Below are 21952 nucleotides of genomic sequence, written 5' to 3'. Positions count from 1 at the left end.
GGTCTCGCTGGCCTCCTGGTCGCCGCCTGCCGCGCCCCCGCCGCCCCCCGCCCCGCCCAGCCGGCGGAAGCCGCGCCCCCCGGCGATGACGGCGGCCGAGGTCACCCTGTCCCGCCGCACGCCCTCGCGGGCGGAGGGCCGGCCGCGCACCCACACCTCGGGGTCGTCGCTCAGCTCGTAGATGGAGCCGTCCTCCGGGCTGTGCTCCAGCGACTCCAGCGACGAGTCGGAGGTCTGGTCCGGCCGGGCCGACAGCACCTTCCCGGGCAGCTGGGCCGTGGAGCGGAGCCGGTACTGCAGCAGCACGCCCTTGCCCCGGCGCTCCCGGTGCGGCGAGTCGCTGGCCGGCTGCAGGGACTCCAGGGACGAGGAGTCCGGGCGCTCCTCCGCGGAGTCGGGCCCGTCCGCCAGCGAGTCGCGCTTCAGCAGCTCCGGGGAGAGCACGCTCGACGTGGCCACCAGGAAGTCCACCGGGCTGCTGTAGGCGTTCAGCGAGGTCATTCCCTTTCCTGTCCGGGGGAAAACACGGAGCCAGGATGTTACGGTGCCTTACATTACATCCCTGCTGCAAAACGCAGCCATGCCAGCTTGAGCAGCTGGAGAAAAGCTGGAGAATTGAGCTGAAGCTGGTCATAAAGCTGGTCTAGCTGGGTATGAACTGGTCATAAAGCTGGTCTAGCTGGGTATGAACTGGTCAACCAGCATGGTCAAGCTGGTCAGAAAACTGGTCTATCTGGGTATGAGCTGGTCATGAAGCTGGTCTAGCTGGGTATGAACTAGTCAATCAGCATGGTCAAGCTGGTCAGATAACTGGTCTAGCTGGGTATGAGCTGGTCATAAAGCTGGTCTAGCTGGTCATAAAACTGGTCTAGCTGGGTATGAGCTGGTCATGAAGCTGGTCTAGCTGGGTATGAACTGGTCATGAAGCTGGTCTAGCTGGGTATGAACTGGTCAACCAGCATGGACAAGCTGGTCATAAAACTGGTCTAGCTGGGTATGAGCTGGTCATAAAGCTGGTCTAGCTGGTCATAAAACTGGTCTAGCTGGGTATGAGCTGGTCATAAAGCTGGTCTAGCTGGGTATGGGCTGGTCATAAAGCTGGTCTAGCTGGGTATGAGCTGGTCATAAAACTGGTCTAGCTGGGTATGAGCTGGTCATAAAGCTGGGTATGAGCTGGTCATAAAGCTGGTCTAGCTGGGTATGGGCTGGTCATAAAGCTGGTCTAGCTGGGTATGAGCTGGTCATAAAACTGGTCTAGCTGGGTATGAGCTGGTCATAAAGCTGGGTATGAGCTGGTCATAAAGCTGGTCTAGCTGGGTATGAGCTGGTCATAAAGCTGGTCTAGCTGGGTATGAGCTGGTCATAAAGCATGGCCAAGCTGACCTGGTCAACCAGCTATCAACTGTTTCAAAAGCAGTTTTTTTTTTCCAGAAGGGATTACAGGCATTTGGCAGACGCTTTTATCCAGAGCATAACCAAGAATAAGTACACTGAAAACCCTCAAGGGAAGTACAATTCCAAGCGCTAGAAGTGACCACACAGATTAATCTACAGGGTCAAAGAAAGAGCAAACAATAGCATCAATAAAACAGTCCAGCAAATGTAACACTAGCAATAATAAAACTAGTGTGCAAACAGTACGTGCATAACTACAATGAACAGCTCACATTCTATTTAGAAATTACAGGGAGGTAGGGAGGGGTGGGGAGAGGTGCAGCCTGAAGAGGTGAGTCTAATTATAGTCAATCATATTTTACTGTATACAATGCTGCTATTAAGGGATTGTTAGAAAATACTTCACAAATGGCATCCCACCAAATGTATTATTATTCCAAAGATATACAAAGATATACAAATATACAAGGAAATTGCTGTTCCATTTCAGGTAATCAGTCAATCTACCTGTCTACCAAACAACCCATCAAACAATAATTCATAGTTTTTCCAGCTCCTGCTCATAACAAGGAGTTGTACTTCACAGGCTGCATTCTATACAAACAATTAGTTTTGCAGTTCGAAAAAATCAAGCAAGGCTGACAGTTTAAATAAATGAATAAATAATGAAATCAAATTTTATTCAATACAGTTCTCCTAACAAAGACTTGCGACAGACAGCTCCACAAATCGCATTCCACAGTATATAACCAATTCATGAGATTCCCAAGGGAACACAACCATATTCTATAAACAGTATAAATGTTTGGCTCAAGGGGATTAGAAAAAAAAAAGAAAAAAAAAGAAGAATAAGCCCTCAAACTTTCATGAGGAACAAAGTTGAAAATTTCCCTTCAGTAGACTAGTGCCAAGCAAAGATAAAACTTTTAAGAGCAAAACCACCTTATCTGTTTGGGTGGAAAATATAATTAGGTTTGAGAAGAAACCGGGTTGTAAAAGAAGCAGAAATTATGCGGTTTTATCAGGTATTAACAGCTGAAGCAGACAAAAACCTGAGGAGGCAGGCACACGAGGGAGTTTAGATTCAGCTTTTACCACAGCAGGAATACCCATAACTACGCCGAACACATGCTCTCTGAAATACCCACCTACTAAACCCCAGTCACACTTTGCATAATGCGCGTTTCACAAAAGGAGCGGCCGCAGAGTGCTGTGGCTTTCACACCGCGATAATACATCGTTCCCACCAAGTGCGGCGTTGCACTTCCTTTGTGAGGCCACGCCCAGCTCAGAGGCATTTCGGCGCTATCAGATAATTACCCCCGCTGTTAGGTAGGAGTCGCTCCGTGGGTCTGACTGAGCGCTGAGACGCCCCCATGTTCAACTCCATGTTTGATCTGTTATTCTGGAGATGTCATACTAACTACACCAAATACAGCTCAATCCCCTGATTTACATGTTACTTAGGAGAAGATCTACAGCTGTTACTGCTTATTTAGGACATGTCCTGTAGTTCTTACTGGGTATTTAGGAGCTGTTGTCCTGTAGCTGTTATTGGTTATTTAGGACCTTCTCCTGTAGCTGATACTGGTTATTTAGATGATGCCCTGTAGATGTTACCGGTTATTTAGGAGATGTCTTGTAACTGTTACTGGTTATTTAGGAGATGTTGTTCTGTAGCTGTTATTGGTTATTTAGGAGATTACCTGTAGATGTTACTGGTTATTTAGGAGATTCCCTGTAGATGTTATTGGTTATTTGGGAGATGACCTGTAGCTGATACTGTTATTTAGGAGATATCCTGTAGCTGTCACTCCACTCCACAACCTGCAGTTACCTGTTACACCTGTTATTACCTGTCACCTGTTATTACCTGTTATATCTGTTATTACATATTACACCCATTATTACCTATAATATGTTATTACATGTTATTAACTGTTAGTACCTGTTATACCGGTTGTTACCTCATACACCCATTATAACATGTTATACCAGTTATTACCTGTTATTACCTCTTATACATGTTAAACCTGTTATTACATGTTACACCTGTTATTACCTGTTATACCTGTAATTAAGTCTTACACCTGTTACTACCTGTTATTACCTGTCACCTGTTATTACCTGTTATATCTGTTATTACATATTACACCCGTTATTACCTATAACATGTTTACATGTTATTACATGTTATTAACTGTTATTACCTGTTATACCTGTTATTACCTCTTACATCTCTTATTACCTCGTATTGCCTGTTACAGCTGTTATTACCTGTTATTACATGTAATCTGTTATTACATGTTATACCAGTTATTACCTGTTATTACCTCTTATACATGTTAAACCTGTTATTACATGGTGTACCTGTTATTACTTGTTATACCTGTTATTACGTCTTACACCTGTTATTACCTGTTATTACCTGTGACCGGTTATTACCTGTTATTTTGGGGATGCCCTCCAGCTTGGGCACCGGCAGAGTGATGATGATGCCCTGGGCAGTGCCCACCCACAGCAGGCCCTGGCAGATGAGCAGGCTGGTGACACGCACGGCCTTCTGACCTGTGGGACAGATGCAGCTATTAACAGTGCTCATTAACACACACTCTGTACCTGCGATGCTCCGCTGTCTAACACACCTGTAGCTCATTAACACACACTCTATACCTGCGATGCTCCGCCGTCTAACACACCTGTAGCTCATTAACACACACTCTATACCTGCGATGCTCCGCCGTCTAACACACCTGGAGCTCACTGGGACACGAAACACTCTTTACCTGCGATGCTCTGCCGTCTAACACTCCTGGAAGAGCGGCCTGTAGCGCAGTGGTTAAGGTACGTGACTGGGACACGCAAGGTCGGCAGTGCGATCCCCAGTGTAGCCACAATAAGATCCTCACAGCTGTCGGGCCCTTGAGCAAGGCGCTTAGCCCTGCATTGCTCCAGGGGAGGATTGTCTCCTGCTTAGTCTAATCAACTGTAAGTTGCTTTGGATAAAAGCATCAGCCAAATGACATGTAATTTAATACCTGTGTTATCCACCTCCTCACCTGAGCCTTTCCCCCTATCATACTACTCCACGCTTTCACCCACCTTTTTCCACTATTCTCACCTGCTCTACGCTTGGTGTGTGTGTGTGTGTGTGTGTGTGTGTATACAGTGAGCACCATAAGTCACGGATGAAAATACCCCCAAAATAAAGCAGACTGCACATCGACCTCATTTTCAATGTGTCCTGTAACTCAAAAGTGCTAGAGTACAGAACCAAAATAACAAAACATGTGTCACCGTCCAATGAATTATGGTGCTCACTGTACAAGAGCGTAGGTATGTGTCTTAGTGCGCATGTGTGTGTGCGTACGTGTGCGTGTGTATGTGTGGAACTATGCAGTGATGCTGGTCCATTCTCCATCACTGTGCCGGTCCATTCTCCATTGCTTGTGTCGCACATCTTTCACCGATTATATCAGCGAATTCGGGGGCCATTTTCTCCCTCACAAGCTCTTAAAGCGGGCGGTCACTGGACGGGTGGCCCGGGCCCAGGGGGGCGGCCATTAGGATTCGGCAGACCTCCAGAGTCACGCGCCCTTACCGCGCATCAGCATCATTTAACCCGCCAATTAGCGCATGACATCATATTGTTCTCCCGTTTGTGTTCGTGTGGGACGGAGCGGGTTGCAATTAGCGCGGCAGAAAATATGAAGGAATAAAATTATCAGTGGAAGAGCGTGCGCCGGTCCCAATTAAAATTCATCTCTGCGGCAGGCCTTTCATGTCGACGCATAAACAAATATCTCGAGCTTTCGCTCAACGTCCGCGGCACAAACCCTTCAATTCAGCCCGAACAATGGTACAGAATGTTCCGCGGCGTGGACAGCCGTATGCTAATCTACCCGGCTGCTCGGCATCCAGGAAACGCCGTGACCTGTCGGGTATTCCGATGAATTATAACTGACACCAGCCACCGTCACACAGAGACATATACTACATAGTTTATCATGTGATATATTAATATATAGGATATCTGCATTTTATTTTCGATCCAATGATACACACTCTTTTGTGTGACAATAGCTTCTTGCCTGTTTACTGCGTCTATTTAATTCCCCTTTGATGATGTATGATGATGTAATGCATAGGTATTATGATTTGATTATCAATTCTTTATCAGAGCAAAGTGCATAAACTTGTTGGGATCTGAAGTCAGGAATCTGACTTGGCCATTGAACATTTAAGATGTGTTAAATCTGTGTAGTTTGTGCAGAAAGGAGAAGAAGCAGATTTTTTATTGCGTTTTGCAATAACGATCAACCATGGTACACAGCACACCAGTAGGGTGTGTAAGGTATGCAATCATAACTGAACGCATTTCACTGTGGCAGAATGATTGCAGTGAGCAGTGTTGGATCTGTTACTGCGCAGAATGATTGCAGTGAGCAGTGTTTGATCTGTTACTGCGGCAGAATGATTGCAGTTAGCAGTGCTTGATCTGTTACTGCGGCAGAATGATTGCAGTGAGCAGTGTTTGATCTGTTACTGCGGCAGAATGATTGCAGTTAGCAGTGTTTGCTCTGTTACTGCGGCAGAATGATTGCAGTTAGCAGTGTTTGATCTGTTACTGTATTACTGCGGCAGAATGATTGCAGTGAGCAGTGTTTGATCTGTTACTGCGGCAGAATGATTGCAGTTAGCAGTGCTTGATCTGTTACTGCGGCAGAATGATTGCAGTGAGCAGTGTTTGATCTGTTACTGCGGCAGAATGATTGCAGTTAGCAGTGCTTGATCTGTTACTGCGGCAGAATGATTGCAGTGAGCAGTGTTTGATCTGTTACTGCGGCAGAATGATTGCAGTTAGCAGTGCTTGATCTGTTACTGCGGCAGAATGATTGCAGTGAGCAGTGTTTGATCTGTTACTGCGGCAGAATGATTGCAGTTAGCAGTGCTTGATCTGTTACTGCGGCAGAATGATTGCAGTGAGCAGTGTTTGATCTGTTACTGCGGCAGAATGATTGCAGTGAGCAGTGTTTGATCTGTTACTGCGGCAGAATGATTGCAGTGAGCAGTGTTTGATCTGTTGCTGTGTTACTGCGGCAGAATGATTGCAGTGAGCAGTGTTTGATCTGTTACTGTATTACTGCGGCAGAATGATTGCAGTGAGCAGTGTTTGATCTGTTGCTGTGTTACTGCGGCAGAATGATTGCAGTGAGCAGTGCTTGATCTGTTACTGCGGCAGAATGATTGCAGTTAGCAGTGTTTGATCTGTTACTGTATTACTGCGGCAGAATGATTGCAGTGAGCAGTGTTTGATCTGTTACTGCGGCAGAATGATTGCAGTGAGCAGTGTTGGATCTGTTACTGCGGCAGAATGATTGCAGTTAGCAGTGCTTGATCTGTTACTGCGGCAGAATGATTGCAGTTAGCAGTGTTTGATCTGTTACTGTATTACTGCGGCAGAATGATTGCAGTTAGCAGTGTTTGATCTGTTACTGTATTACTGCGGCAGAATGATTGCAGTGAGCAGTGTTTGATCTGTTACTGCGGCAGAATGATTGCAGTGAGCAGTGTTTGATCTGTTACTGCGGCAGAATGATTGCAGTGAGCAGTGTTTGCTCTGTTGCTGTGAGTCTGAGGTGTGTGGTTAGGTGTGTGGTGATGTCTTAATCTGCAGTATTACCGCTGTCCGCTTTGCCCTTACTATATTTCATCTGCATTGCCTCTGACAACCTCCAAGTTTTTTCACCTTGCCCGGCTGAAAATAAGAAAGGCAGCATAACAAATCCTGACACACTTCACATGAATGGGGGGGGGGGGGCGGGGGTTGTGGAATTCATCTCAAAATGCCTCAATACCGAAAGCTGCGTTTGAACTTTTTTTTTTTTTTTTGGAAGTTTGGCAAAAAGTTTCCATCTTAAATTACGTACAAAGGTTAAGCCTTGTAAAATGACTGCTTTTCTCTTCAGCGAATCACTCTGGGTTGCCTTTCACAGATAGACAGAATTGGTTTTGCTGATGAATATTTTATCAGAGTGCAGGGAGATTTGAGAAGAGAACCAGATGTCTGCAGCACTATGGATGGTGCAGAGGAGAGGAGAGGAGAGGAGAGGAGAGGAGAGGAGAGGACGGGGGAGGAGAGAAGAGAGGAGAGAAACACACAAACAACCTGTGCTGAAACCTGGAGTGGAAATGAAAGCGTTTCCATGGCAACCCCTTCTAATAAACCCAGGGCTGAGAAGTGGTCCTTAAACTCCCCGGAGATTCCTTCTTTTCCCGTTTATTAATTCCCGCCTATAAACCCGTATCTTCATTACCACACTTCTTTCTCCCGCTTTTAAAACCCACAATTAAGCGGTCGGTCGGTCGGTCCCGGGTTCGGAGAGAGCGAGAGAACGCCGAAAGCCAAGCAGTCAAAACCGGAAACAGAAGGCTGGGGCGTAATTGGCGCTCCGTTGTCTCCCTCTTTGTACATGGAGTTTTATTGCAAACTAACAAAAGAACGAAGGAATTATTCGCATTTATAGTGTATGTGTGTGTGTGTGTGTGTGTGTGTGTGTGTGTGTGTGTGTGTGTGTGTGTGTGTGTGTGTGTGCGGGGGGATGGGTAGGGGGTGTGAGGTGTTTGTTAATGCAGGGCAGTAATCTTACATCAAACTGTCATATATGTATCAGTTATGGGGGTGTGTAATACATTTATTCTGTTAATAATGTGCTATGGCACAGTGAAACATAACACTATAAATGACAATAATATTAGCCTTGGATCTACTGTAAATAATCTTCTACCCAGTATGTTCCATATGAATAGTTCCCAGAGCTGGGAATAGTTCGTAAAGTTTAGAATAGTTCTCAGAGTTTGGAATAGTTCCCAGAGTTAGGAATAATTAGTAGAGTTTGGAATAGTTCTCAGAGTTGGGAATAGTTCCCAGATTTAGGAATAGTTCCCAGAGTTTGGACTAGTTATCAGAGTTAGGAATAGCTCCCAGGTTTAGGAATAATTGGCAGAGTTAAGAATAGAGGCAGAGACGTACCTGGGTCCAGGAAGGTGGAGCGCGTGGAGATGTTGATATCCTGAAGGTGTGCCAGCGTCTCCGTGTGGAACAGGCAGATGGACGAACCCTCGGAAAACGCCATCCACACCCCGCCCCCCGCCCGCACCATGTGGGCTACACTCACTGCGGGGTCCTGATGGGCCTCAAAACTCTGAGAGAGGGAGAGAGAGAGAGAGAGAGGGGGGAGGGAGAGAGGGGGGGAGGGAGAGAGAGGGGGGAGGGAGAGAGAGAGGGGGGAGAGGGAGAGAGGGGAGGGAGAGAGGGGGGGAGGGAGAGAGGGAGGGGAGAGAGGGGGAGAGGGAGAGAGAGAGAGAGAGGCGAGGGGGAGAGGGGGGAGAGGGAGAGAGAGAGAGGGGGAGAAAGGGAGAGAGGGAGAGAGAAAGTGGGGGAGAGGGAGAAAGAGAGAGAGGGAGGGGAGAGAGGGGGAGAGGGAGAGAGAGAGAGAGGCGGGGGGAGAGGGGGAGAGGGAGAGAGAGAGAGGCAGGGGAGAGAGGGGGAGAGGGAGAGAGAGAGAGGCAGGGGAGAGAGGGGGAGAGGGAGAGACAGAGAGAGAGAGAGGCGGGGGAGAGAGGGGGAGAGGGGGAGAGACCGGGGAGAGACAGAGAGAGGCGGGGGGGAGAGGGGGAGAGGGGGAGAGAGGGAGAGAGAAAGTGGGGGAGAGGGAGAAAGAGAGAGAGGGAGGGGAGAGAGGGGGAGAGGGGGAGAGAGAGAGAGAGAGGTGGAGAGGGAGAGAGACGGGGAGAGGGAGAGAGAGGCGGGGGGAGAGGGGGAGAGGGAGAGAGAGAGAGAGGCAGGGCGGGACAGGGAGAAATTTGTCATGTACAGCCACACTTGTTTTATTGCAATAATGGCAAGGGCACAAAACAATAGAAGAGCAACACTTTCTTTGGATTGATACCGCAGTCATTATTTTCCACAATCTACCCATTCAGTAATCTTCCAAGACTGGTAATTGCTTCTGTGAGGAACATAATGGTCACTCTTGATGAGACTCGTTAAAATTGATGCCATTATCCTAATTTCACACAGTCACCCACTGAATCAGAGCCTAGATTCATATTAATACAGTTCATCATGACGGGAGCAGGCTCACAGCATCAGGTGCAGTGTGGGAACTACAGCAGCGAAGATGAGCCAGGACATGTTAGATAACCACGGCAACAGGATGCTAAAGGCAACAGGATGCTAAAGGGTTAATGCGTGAATCAACGGCATGGACTCTTGCGTAACGCTGCACTTGACCATACAGGCGAGCGAGTGTTGTTTTGTTCACAAACACATCTCGCTCAGCTAACAATAGCCCGGTTGTAGATGATTACTGTAATTTGCATCGTGTGGTGACAGTAGATTAAGACATGGCTGTTTTCCTTTCTTCTGTAACTTTAGTCAAGGACCTATGGGCCACTCTACTCTGAAAGCAAAGTTGTGCAAGTTGCAAAGTCAATTATTTTAGAAATGTAATTCAAACTACTTTGTAAAAAAAAAAAAAGATCATGTCCACAAGACATGATGCAGGTGTGAAAAATGCCTTTGAACCGCTACACAGCTCAGTGAGAACCACTATACAGCTCCCCACTGAAGGGGAGAACCAAGAACGTGTGGCAGTCGGCAGTTGATTGTTGGCAACTTTAGTGGTGAAGTACTTCTCTCCAATCAGGGTGAGAGGGAGGAGAGAGAGCGGAAGTGGGTTTGAAAAAAGATCTGTAGGGCCGAACGTAGTTGGTAGTTCCGGTAGTTAACTGCACCTCAAAATGACCAAAAAAAAGTGAGGTGAATCAGGCAGCGAGCTGATGGTCCCAAAAGATCCACCTCCTCTCTGGGCTGGGCAGCATCCCTACCTGTCTCACTGTTCACACTCTGAGGCGGGGTGCGTGAGGAATTTGGTTTTCCCGGTGGAACGAACCACTGACCCGTCCAGAAAGAACAGCCCAATTCCAAGAAGCAAGGCTGATTAGCTTAGCTTAGTTTAGCTTAGCTTAACTATTCTTATGGCGGCTGCAATCTAATTGGAAAATTCCACACTTTCATTTTCCAGGAGGCGACAGGCAGGAGGTGCTGTGCGTACACAGTTCAAAAGCTCACATTCTTCCTCTGCGTTGGATCAATGGGGGGGGGGGGGGTGCATGAGGAATTTGGTTTTACCAGCGGCCAATTCCAATGAGCAATCTAATTGGAAAATTCCACACTTTCATTTTACAGGAGCAGACAGGCAGGAGGTGTTGTGCGTACACTCTTAATAAGGAGCAGACAGGCAGGAGGTGTTGTGCGTACACTCTTAATAAGGAGCAGGGAGACAGGAGGTGTTGTGCGTACACTCTTAATAAGGAGCAGGGAGACAGGAGGTGTCGTGCACACACTCTTAATAAGGAGCAGGGAGACAGGAGGTGTTGTGCATACACTCTTAATAAGGAGCAGGGAGACAGGAGGTGTCGTGCACACACTCTTAATAAGGAGCAGGGAGACAGGAGGTGTTGTGCGTACACTTTCAATAAGGAGCAGACAGGCAGGAGGTGTTGTGCGCACACTCTTAATAAGGAGCAGGGAGGCAGGAGGTGTGCACACACTCTTAATAAGGAGCAGGGAGGCAGGAGGTGTGCACACACTCTTAATAAGGAGCAGGGAGGCAGGAGGAGAGCTGGCCCACACTCCCCTGGGGTCAGTTCAGAGAGAGTGCTTCTCGTAGGCAGTTCAAAAGCTCACAGTTCTTCCCCCGCGCCGGATCGATCAGCCGGAGACGACGTGGAGCGCGTGAGCGAGACCATCACAGCGGAGAAGCATCGCGGGGCGCGAGGGACCATCACCTGCTGCCCACACCTCCACCGCGGGGATCAGATCTCTCTACTCTCAATCCGTCCGTCGATTAACTCAATCCCTCTTCACAGCCAGGCCTGTCCGTGAGGCAACGGCAGCGCGGCGAACAGAGGATCCGCGGCGTGAAGTTCACAGACGGGGAGGAGCCCTCCGAATGGAGCGCTTATTGTCGATATCTTGCTCACGAGGGCCCCCGACGCTACACAATCGACCGGATCTGGAGCTGGCCGAACGCCCGTCCCATTTTACACAAAATTGAAACGTTGCCCACACTCTCCCACAGAATGACACCGGAGTCCGAGAAGCCTCCCACCCCACCCTGGTCTCCCCCCCGACAGCGACGGAGGAAGCCGCAGAACGAGAAACATTTCTGAGAGACACGGCGATCGTTTGTCAGCCCTGTAGTGCATCAGAGAGCCGCTGTGTTTGGTGGAGGGCCGGGGGTGTGGGGATGTGGGGGTGTGGGAAGGATCAGAAGTCTCCCGACCAGCTTGCGGGATGACGCCGTAACCTGATTTGGCTTTTGAAGAAGCGTTAAGAAGGCGCGGACTCTTCCGTTTTTCACGTTGTGCGGTTTTTCAGTGGGGCACCTGGCTGAGACGTTGGACGCGCGTGCGCTCTGGGAGAGAGTCTTTGAAGACGCGTTAAGACGCCTTCGGACGGACGCTGCCGGCTCCGCTTATTTCCCTCCGCTCAGCACGCAGGAGGGAGGGCGCACCGCGCCCGAGATTTTAAGCTGAAGAACAAAATAAGGGAGGCTGGCCTGCGGGAGGCAAGGGGGGTCTGCTGAGCGCCGTGACCTGCCCGGCGGGAGGAGTCGATAGCAGGGAGCCGCGGCTGAGGTTAGAGATCCGCCTCGACGCCTCCGCTCCATGTCACGCCCGCCGCCGCGTAAAAACCCGCCAGACCTCCTGTTCCCCCGCCAGACCTCCTGTCCCCCCGCCAGACCTCCTGTTCCCCCGCCAGCCCTCCTGTCCCCCCGCCAGCCCTCCTGTCCCCCCGCCAGCCCTCCTGTTCCCCCGCCAGACCTCCTGTCCCCCCGCCAGCCCTCCTGTCCCCCCGCCAGCCCTCCTGTCCCCCCGCCAGCCCTCCTGTTCCCCCGCCAGACCTCCTGTCCCCCCGCCAGACCTCCTGTCCCCCCGCCAGACCACCTGTTCTCCTGCCAGACCTCCTTTCCCCCCGCCAGACCTCCTGTTCCCCCGCCAGACCACCTGTTCCCCTGCCAGACCTCCTGTCCCCCCGCCAGCCCTCCTGTCCCCTCGCCAGCCCTCCTGTTCCCCCGCCAGACCACCTGTTCCCCTGCCAGACCTCCTGTCCCCCCGCCAGACCACCTGTTCCCCTGCCAGACCTCCTGTCCCCCCGCCAGACCTCCTGTCCCCCCGCCAGCCCTCCTGTTCCCCCGCCAGACCTCCTGTCCCCCCGCCAGACCTCCTGTTCCCCCGCCAGACCACCTGTTCCCCTGCCAGACCTCCTGTCCCCACGCCAGACCTCCTGTTCCCCCGCCAGACCACCTGTTCCCCTGCCAGACCTCCTGTCCCCCCGCCAGACCTCCTGTCCCCCCGCCAGACCTCCTGTTCCCTCACCAGACCTCCTGTCCCCCCGCCAGACCTCCTGTTCCCCCGCCAGACACCGTGCAGAACCCCCCGCCAGACGCCGTGCCCAAATAAGACTCCTTTCGCTCGGCGTTACTGTGACAACCGATCTGCGCAAAAAAAAACAACAAAAAAAAACAAAACAAACACAAGCGCCAATAATATCCGGTGACCTCGTCTGCTTGCATCAGCGACTGTGGCGATAAACTTTTTTGAGTGTTTGACATTTTTTGGGGAAAAACATAGTTTCTGTTCTTTTTGCCCATTTACTTGTCCTTGTAAAAGACTGGTTTCTGCATGAGGGACGAGCTTACTCACGATTATGGCGGGATGTGATGTGGTCTGCTTTATAGAGGAGCTGGGTGGTTATGGGGGGGGGGAGGGGAGTCAACGTGACTTTTTCCATTTGTTTGAGCATCTTCCCCTCGAGGGAGAAGGTCATATGTAATAAGACCGGCCCCGATACACTCTCCGGCGTCCCCCGGCTCCGGGATCAATCAGGAGCAGATGAGAAATAGCCCCCGCAATCACCGAAATCAGGCCAATCGCACGACGTGTCAAGAGGTTTTCATTCCGCCCTCAGAACACAAAGAATAACTGCGGGAAGTTCATCGCCGGATCGATAGCCGTGGGCAGGCAGGGCCGAAGGTCTCGTTAAACACCTGTACGGCCATCAGTATGTTCCGCGCTCTCTGGCCGGAGCACGGAGACCGACAGACCGCGTCTTAATCAAGCGTCCGAGCGAAACCGCCCGGACTTCTATCGGCGAGTTAGGCGTGCCGCAGATTCAGGGCGATAGAAAAATCTAAACAATGAATCACTCGCAATTATTGACCTTTGAGCCCCATCGACTTTTCCCGAGCAGAGTTTGTCCCCGAACAGCAGGGCTTCGGTTATTCCGGCTGTAACAGATAGCAGCACACAGGGAGGTGGTGGGAAGGGGGGGGTGAAGGGCTGAGTTTGGGAACCACCGCTCTTCAGTAGTGAAGACATAGGGCTCATTCCAACTGCTTATTTTTCTCTTCCTCGATCCTGACCCAGACATCGATCGAGCTCGGCCATCGTTCAGGGCATTCCAGAGCTTTAAATGTTCCTTCTAGGAGCTAGAAGTGGAAGTTAGGAACTCCTCTGAGCAAAGAAATATCAGCTCATCCTCGATGGAAGCATTTTTTCAGAAGGCCTGACGTACACAGTACATTACATTACATTATTGGCATTTGGCAGACGCTCTTATCCAGAGCGACGTACAGTTGATTAGACTAAGCAGAAGACAATCCTCCCCTGGAGCAATGCAGGGTTAAGGGCCCAACGGCTGTGTGGATCTTATTATGGCTACACCGGGATTAGAACCACCAACCTTGTGTGTCCCAGTCACGCACCTTAACCAGTACGCTACAGGCCGCCGTAAAAATGATCGACCTGTGGATCCAGCTCTCCCCATCTGCCACGTCTGTAACTGACGTGGCATCGAACTGACGTTTGACATTCCATTTGCCTAAATAACGTTCTCGATTTCCCCGTCTTTACTTTGACTTTTCTCACCTCTCCCGATGGGCAGAGCCAGGAGTAGGAGAAGGAGTAGAAACAGGAGCAAGAAAAAGAGGTGAAAAATAAGCGGCTGGAATGAGCCCTTAGCTTCTCTTCCACTCCAGGTTACCATGGCGATTGAGCCCTCAGGCCGCCATTTTGGCTTCCGGGGCGGGGGGCGCTTACCTGCGTGTGGAGGCTGGAGCCTTGGATCACGGTGACCCGGTTGGCGCAGCTGGCCCAGACGCAGTCCTCCAGCGCCAGCAGGGTCCGGACGGGCTGGGCCCCCACCACCACCCTGCGGCACGACGCAGAGTCCCAGAGCTCCGCTGGGAACAGAGCACAGGCAAAACTCAGCTGCCGATCCAAGCACAGCACCGCGCAGAGCTGGGGCGGCTCCGCGGAGGAAAGAAACACTCCCAGAAAGTGTATTTACTTTTCATTTTTATTCCCGCCTTTCTGCATTCTCAAATCATAAAACATTCAAAATGCAATTTAGAAGGGCGCCACTGCCTGTTCTCTGAATTTTTCATGCACAGCGCTGACTTAAAACTTCAAAATCGTTCAAAATAATATGCACTTGAAAATGAACCCTCAGGAATCCCGGTAACTTAGCAAGCGGAAAAAAAAAAAAAAACATCCTGGGACAGAACATCCAAACAAAAATACCTTTCCTGCCTTTCAATAATAATTTTTTTAAAAGTTTCATTTTCTCAAGCGATTATAATAATTGTTTTGATATGTTAAGGCAATTTTAAAGCGATGTTGATGGTATGTCAGGAAGTGAAAGCTGAGCCTTCTGATTGGTTAACTGCAGCAGCCCGGACACATCCTGCCCGTAGCATGCTAATGAAGCAGCAGCAGATCCAGGTGAACCCAGCCCCTTCATTAACATTAGGAGTTGTTTACTCGTGCTGTTAATAGCACCACCGTGCCCTGTGTGATTTACACGTGTGCGTTTATACTTCCCCATGTCCTGTTCTCAAAACACAATTCTGTAGGGGGGTGGGGGGGTATTTGGGTCTCTCGTCTGGAGTCTTAAAAGTGTCATTCTTAATAACAATAACAGCTGTTACACTATACAAACACGATTATACAATACATCCACGTGGCGTCACGTTCAGAAAATATTTCACTGCTATCATATTCCATTCGCTGCTGGAACGACTTGTTCTTTTTAAACAAAAAAAAATGACTTTAGATTTTCCCTTCCGACTATTATTAGTCTCACTATTCTTGAGTCGCTGGCGTACAGTAAGACATTCTCAAACAGATCAAGCTTAAGTTAATCTGAACATAAATCACCAAAGGAACACTAACTGCCTGAGACGGCTTTGTTCCTTCATCCCTCCTTTATTCTTTTCCCCTTTCTTCCTTTCTTTTTTTTCAATTACACAAAAAATAAATATTTAATATGCACGACAGGCGCACACAACGCAAAATCCGCTACGCTCTGGCAGAATTACACTCGCCGAGAAGGGAATTGCCTCGTTGACACAGCGAGATAAGAGGTAATCTAGGTACAGTAATGAAACTGTATTATTGCACAGGCTAACTATATTGCGGGGAGACTCCTGACACCTGCATTACGGGCCCAAGCTATCCTTCACGCCCGGATCACCAGAGCAGAGCTACGAATTACAATGCCACTCCACCTCCGTCGTACTTTCAGTCTTTTAGGGAAAGTATGAGATATTTCAAATGTGATTCGTTTTTTATGAAACAGTAATTTCAATATCTTATATAATATACCACAAAAGCAGAAAGTTTAATGTCAGGACAGCGTTCTAATGCAACATGGCAGTGTCTAAACACTCTTTCTGATTGGACAAACTCACATCTTCCAATTCATGCTTGGAGTGGGATTTGGAGTTATTGTAATGTAACACATTTGCATAGATAGATTTAGTTGAGGATTTCCTCCGGAGCAAATTACAGATTCAAAGAATATAATAAGGCCAGGCAAACAGCAGCATAGATCACAGAAAAATAACACCACTGAAAGAATGCATCACAGTAAGAAGCAATGTTACAATAAACATATTTTTAGAAACAAGTCCCGCAATGAAGAAGACTATAAAACATGAGGCAGAAATAATAGAACTGGCTAAAGTTCAATAAACTCCTAATGGTCCTGTCCTAGGATGTTCTGTCCCAGCTATTTGTTTGCCACACAACTAATGTATGGCACTGAAAAAGGAGCAAAAAAATGCATATACATTTCTCATATATACGGCCCATACTGTATAAGACAAAGTTTAAAAAAGAATATGCTCTCCCGGGAGGTACTACTGCAGTGTAGCACACTCACACATTCTACAATGGCTTAATACTTCCACAGGATTTGAAGTTGAGCTAAGTTCAGCTCGTTGCCTGGTGGAACTTCAGGTTCAGAAGTTAGAGCAGCACTAGCTTCTGCGATATTCATTCACGAGTGAAATGGAACTTTTGGGGGAATTTTTGAAGGGCGGGGAGTCGACTTCACTGAAGTCAAATGAGGATGCGTGCTGCTGTGTGAAACGGATATTGGTTGGAGGGGAACGGAAAACTGACGGACATTTGATCGACATACACCCCCACTGGTACACAATAACGTAAAATCTGAACTCAAATCATTTTCCAGGAAATGGGTGTAAAAAAAAAAAAAAAACTGGTGTGAAAATACACAGGTATTACAATTTTATTAATTTTATGGAATATATACGTATGGCTTGTTTGTATGGTTAAAAAGAATTTACTAAATCCAGGAAAAAGTTCATTTAGAATTTACATTACTTTACATTATAGTTGCTTGGTAGACGCCCTTACCCAGAGCGACGTACAATAAAGCTTTCAGCTTGTTTTTAAGGAGCAGGACAACAGTAATTATAGACAAGTACATGTGTTATTTAGCTGATACTTTTGTCCAAAGTGATTAAACTACGCAGGGGAGCAATCCGCCCTGGAGCAATGCGGGATTAAGGGCCTTGCTCAAGGGCCCAACAGCTGTGCAGAACTTATCACGGCTACACCGGGGCTTGAACCACCAACCTTCCGGGTCCCAGTCATGTACCTTAGCCACTAGGCTACAGGCTGGTTTTGCTGCAGATTATTCGCTGGTTACTGCCCTGTACTGCTGTGTACTGCTGTGTGCTGCCCTGTACTGTTGTGTGCTGCCCTGTACTGCTGTGTACTGCTGTGTGCTGCCCTGTACTGCTGTGTACTGCTGGTTACTGCCCTGTACTGCAGTGTACTGCTGTGTGCTGCCCTGTACTGCTGTGTACTGCTGTGTGCTGCCCTGTACTGCTGTGTACTGCTGTGTGCTGCCCTGTACTGCTGTGTACTGCTGTGTACTGCTGTGTGCTGCCCTGTACTGCTGTGTACTGCTGGTTACTGCCCTGTACTGCAGTGTACTGCTGTGTGCTGCCCTGTACTGTTGTGTACTGCTGTGTGCTGCCCTGTACTGCTGTGTACTGCTGTGTGCTGCCCTGTACTGCTGTGTACTGCTGTGTGCTGCCCTGTACTGCTGTGTACTGCTGTGTGCTGCCCTGTATTGCTGTGTGGATGCGGTGGCAGTGGAAGACGGCAGGCGGCTCACCTCCATCCTTGCGACCGTACACCAGCACCCCTCCGTCTCTCAGCCCAGCGAACAGGAAGTGGGCCGTGTGTTTCAGGCACAGGATGGGACAGCCGTCCGGACTGCTGAACGTCTGCAGGCACTGAGCGGCTGTGTCCACACTGCCGTAAACCAGGATGCTGGGAGGAGGAGGAGGAGGAGGAGGAGGAGGAGGAGGGGGAGGAGGAGGAGGAGGAAGAGGAAGATGAAGGGGAAGAAGATATACTTTATTGAGCCCTGTGGGGTAATCTGTCCTCTGCATTTGACCCATCCTCCTTACTCAGGAGTAGTGGGCAGTCACAGTGCAGTGCAATGCAATGTCGGGTTGAGGGCCTTGCTCAAGGGCCCAACAGCTGCACTGATCTTATCGTGGCTACACCAGAGATTGAACCACCGACCTCCCGGGCCCCAGTCATGTACCTTCGCCACGAGGCAGCAGCCCGCCCACACAAGAGGAAGGAAGAGAGATCGGGGGCCTGACAATTCTGAACACGTCTGGATCAAAGTGAAGTCTAACTCGCATCTCAAAATGGCCGCTTCCAAACGTTCCTTCAGGGAGGCTCTGCCGTGTCAGTCCACTCAGTTTCTCCTCATTTGCTCGAGTCCCTTCCACTTCTATCCTCGCAGCTGACGCCACACACTCGGATGAAGCCGGGAAGGACTCGATGCGGAGCGTAGGAAGCGCATTCCCCCCCCCTCTCTCTCTCTCTCTCTCTCTCTCTCTCTCTCTCTCGCCGAGTTTAACAGCACCCAGAGACCGACGGCACAGGCATTCCCTTCATAGCAGCGCGCGTGGGAATGTGAAGAATCGGAACGCAAAGCGAGGTAAAGTGGATCTGATCTATCAAGGCCGACGGGATGAAATATTAACTTTGATTACGTTTCGCCCCGGATTTGCGGAGTCACATTCTCCCCGCCTGAGGGCCCCCGGGTGGTCGGCCACGGATTGGAGATGTATTTCATGTGCGCTGAGCTGAGGAAACCCTGAGTCATTGCTCTGATTCCCCTTCGTCCAAATATCCGCTACACTCGCGCTTTCCCTGATACAGACATTACAGCGTAATTGACAAAAAAAAAATATATATATTTACAGGCTGTTTGTCTTAAGTCCTGTCCAACAGGGCCACATGTACTGATCCAATTCACAACTCACTCAGTGTATTACCACTGCGGGACTGTGGCTAAACGGCAGTGAGGTGCGTCTATTGCGTTTATTATTTGATTAAAAGCCTGTGTAGCTGTTTGATGGTACAGGACAGCCCTCCGTGGGAATGGGTACACTTCCTCTTTGAGAACAGATGTGGGGTTCAGAGCAAAGGGGCTAAACATTCATAACCGACGTATTGGGAATATGGACATCTTGGGACGCATTCAGTCTGGGCGTCCGTCCCACACAGATGAATATACACAACACTACAAGAAGCAGGACAGAATTACTTACCTGTTAGTCTCTTGTTTGAGGTTTTTTTTAGACATTTGCTGCTGCTTTTGTTTTGACCTTTTATTCTTGTGTTCATTTTATGCAATCACCTTTTCAAAGCAATTTAGCGACAAGCAAACAAGTGTAGCAGAAGCGACAGTTACTGTTCCAGACCGGTGTAAACTGCAGGGATCATCAACTCTGGCCCTCCGATCCAAATCCAGCCCTGGTTTTTTCCCGGGGTCCTGGGTAATTAGCGCTACTGATTGGGGCCAGACGGTCTTAACGCCCGACTCCCAGGTAAAGGGGGGGAGGGGGGTGGATAAAATCCCGCCGTTTTGGCGGGTCCTCACGGACCGCGCGCTGCTGATCCCTGCAATACCGCGTCTGGCGGGAGCGGAGTTTTGAGCAGGTCGTACGTCTCCTTTCCGTCTCACCTGCCGTCGTGCAGCCCCACGCAGATGGTGTTGCCCACCCGTGTCAGGCCGTCTCTGACCCCCCGCTCAGCCTCCTCCGCGGGGCCGGGCTCCGTCACGTACTCCAGGCACAGCACCGGGGCCGCCACCTGGAAGGACTTCACAGGGCGGGGGGTGGGCCGGTTCAGGGAGAAGATGTCCACCTGCCCCTGCCCCTCGCCTCCACTGGCCACCTGTATTGGACAAAAGGGTCAAAGGGTCAAAGGTCACGGCTAACCCGGCAGCATCGGGGAGCGACGAGAGAGAGAGGCGCAGCCTGGAGGTTAAATCGGCCTCGCACGAGTCGTTGGATACCTTGCATTGTTAGGTACAAAATAAAAAGCTTATTTGGGTGAAATATACTCTTAATGCAGAGGAAAAAAGCAATTTATCTTGCAGTTGTTCACCGTCACACAGACACAGTGTCTTGAAATGTAATGCTTTCTCTGGCATTTCTCAGAGAGGAACAGCTGTCTGACCTGTGCACCTACACACACTCATGTCCTCGTACGGCTAGGCTAAAGCGGAATAGGAGCTGGTAGTTGAGATTGCCATCTTTCTTCTTTACCATCTTCACAGACACTCCACTACAGTGGGCTTCAGGAAATGACCACAGGCAAATCTGCCGTTGGCTCATTTATGATTTACAGCCTCCTATCTGGGGATTTGCACCCAGTACAATTTTAAAATGTCAAAATGCTCATCACTTAAGACTATAAAGTGTCAGAAATGCACATTTCCAGTGCAAAAAAAATTAAAAGTCTCCCTGTTGAATACATCCTTCCCAAACTTTAAAACATCTCTAAATTAATAAATGACTAGTATCAGGTTTCAAAGTACCATTTCTAACTTCAGACAGACTTGCATATGCTCAATCATTTTCATCAAAGAAGCGGAAAGAAAAAAAAATGTTTAAAAGGTTAGGTGTAATTTCAATTTCAGTTCATTTTTTGGGTTATGATTAAGATAGGATTTATGTAATGCCTGAGTCATTAACAACTGAGTCAAGCCCAGCTGCAAAAGGGCAAGGGACCAGCTTCTGAATTACCCAGCATGCACTGCCATCTATTACAATCACTGAAATAATTTGGGATCATTCACTAGATTGGGATCATTACCGAGGGCTTTTCAAACTTTTTTTTTTTTTTTTTCAAATGCCAAAATAGGTTTGCATTGGCCTACATAAAATAAAATTACATTAAATAATGGCTCCAACATAATCTGCAACAAAATGGTTAATCTCCAACACAATCTGCCAATCAGTGTCTGCCAGAAATACCCCCCTGTAACCCCCCCCAACACACACGGAAGCCTGCACTGCACGCACGCACACACAAACGCACGCACGCACGCACGCACGAACGCACGCACGCACACACACACACACAAACGCAGGCACGCACGTGCACGCTTATCCCGATAAACGCCTACATGAGACAAACAGACATGTAACCCCAGTCAGAGGACCTGCACACAGCCCACTTCCCTGAAAGAGTGAGAGGTCAGAGGTCAGCAGTGATCTGCCCTCGTGTGGGTGTGTGGGGTGAGCGGTGGGTGCTAAGGGCAGGATGATGGAGCAGCGCTGTAGTATTTGCCCCTCACATTGCATTCACACTACATTACATTACAGGCATGTAGCCAATGCTTTTGACCAGAGCGACTTGCATAACTTTGCTGCATTTTACCCAGCGTACATTTACACAGCTAGACTGGATACACTGTGTATGCTGAATTAATTCGTGTAGTGGAATGGAAAGCCTAGTGGAAAAGGTGCTTTACTGGGATGTGGAAGGTTGGTGGTTGAAGCCCTGGTGTAGTCACGATAAGATCAGTGCAGCTGTTGGGCCCTTGAGCAAGGCCCTTAACCCTGCATTGCTCCAGGGGGGGGATTGTCCCCTGCATAGTCTAATCAACTGTACTGTGGATAAAAGTGTAAATAAGTGTAAATCAGCGAAATAAGTGTAATGTAATGTAATGGAGACAAAGCATGTGACTCAAGGGTACAACCAGATTCAAACCTGCAAACTACAGGTTAAAAGCCCCAGCTCCTCAGCCATTATATATAGGCTATTGCTACCGCTACCTGCTGAATGCATGGACGGA

General features: G+C 49.1%; 1 protein-coding gene across 9 annotated transcripts in view; it reads right to left on the bottom strand.

Annotated features, from left to right (window-relative positions):
- The window catches only part of arhgef10lb (Rho guanine nucleotide exchange factor (GEF) 10-like b), a 131079-nt gene that overhangs the window by 917 nt on the left and 108210 nt on the right, over positions 1-21952 (bottom strand). For all 9 annotated transcript variants that reach the window (XM_061257622.1, XM_061257626.1, XM_061257625.1 and 6 more), the window contains 6 exons: positions 19832-20043; positions 17957-18114; positions 14566-14708; positions 8429-8600; positions 3841-3963; positions 1-509 (listed from right to left, as the gene is read on the bottom strand). The exon at positions 1-509 is cut by the window's left edge and continues 917 nt beyond it. In XM_061257622.1, the coding sequence (XP_061113606.1) occupies positions 1-509; positions 3841-3963; positions 8429-8600; positions 14566-14708; positions 17957-18114; positions 19832-20043 (1317 nt within the window). The remainder of the gene's footprint in view (positions 510-3840; positions 3964-8428; positions 8601-14565; positions 14709-17956; positions 18115-19831; positions 20044-21952) is intronic.

This window comes from Conger conger, chromosome 10, assembly GCF_963514075.1.
Source record: "Conger conger chromosome 10, fConCon1.1, whole genome shotgun sequence".
In the NCBI taxonomy this organism is placed as follows: Eukaryota; Metazoa; Chordata; class Actinopteri; order Anguilliformes; family Congridae; genus Conger; species Conger conger.
The sequence above is the reverse complement of the archived record's forward strand: the minus strand, read 5'-3'. Positions and strand labels throughout refer to the sequence as shown.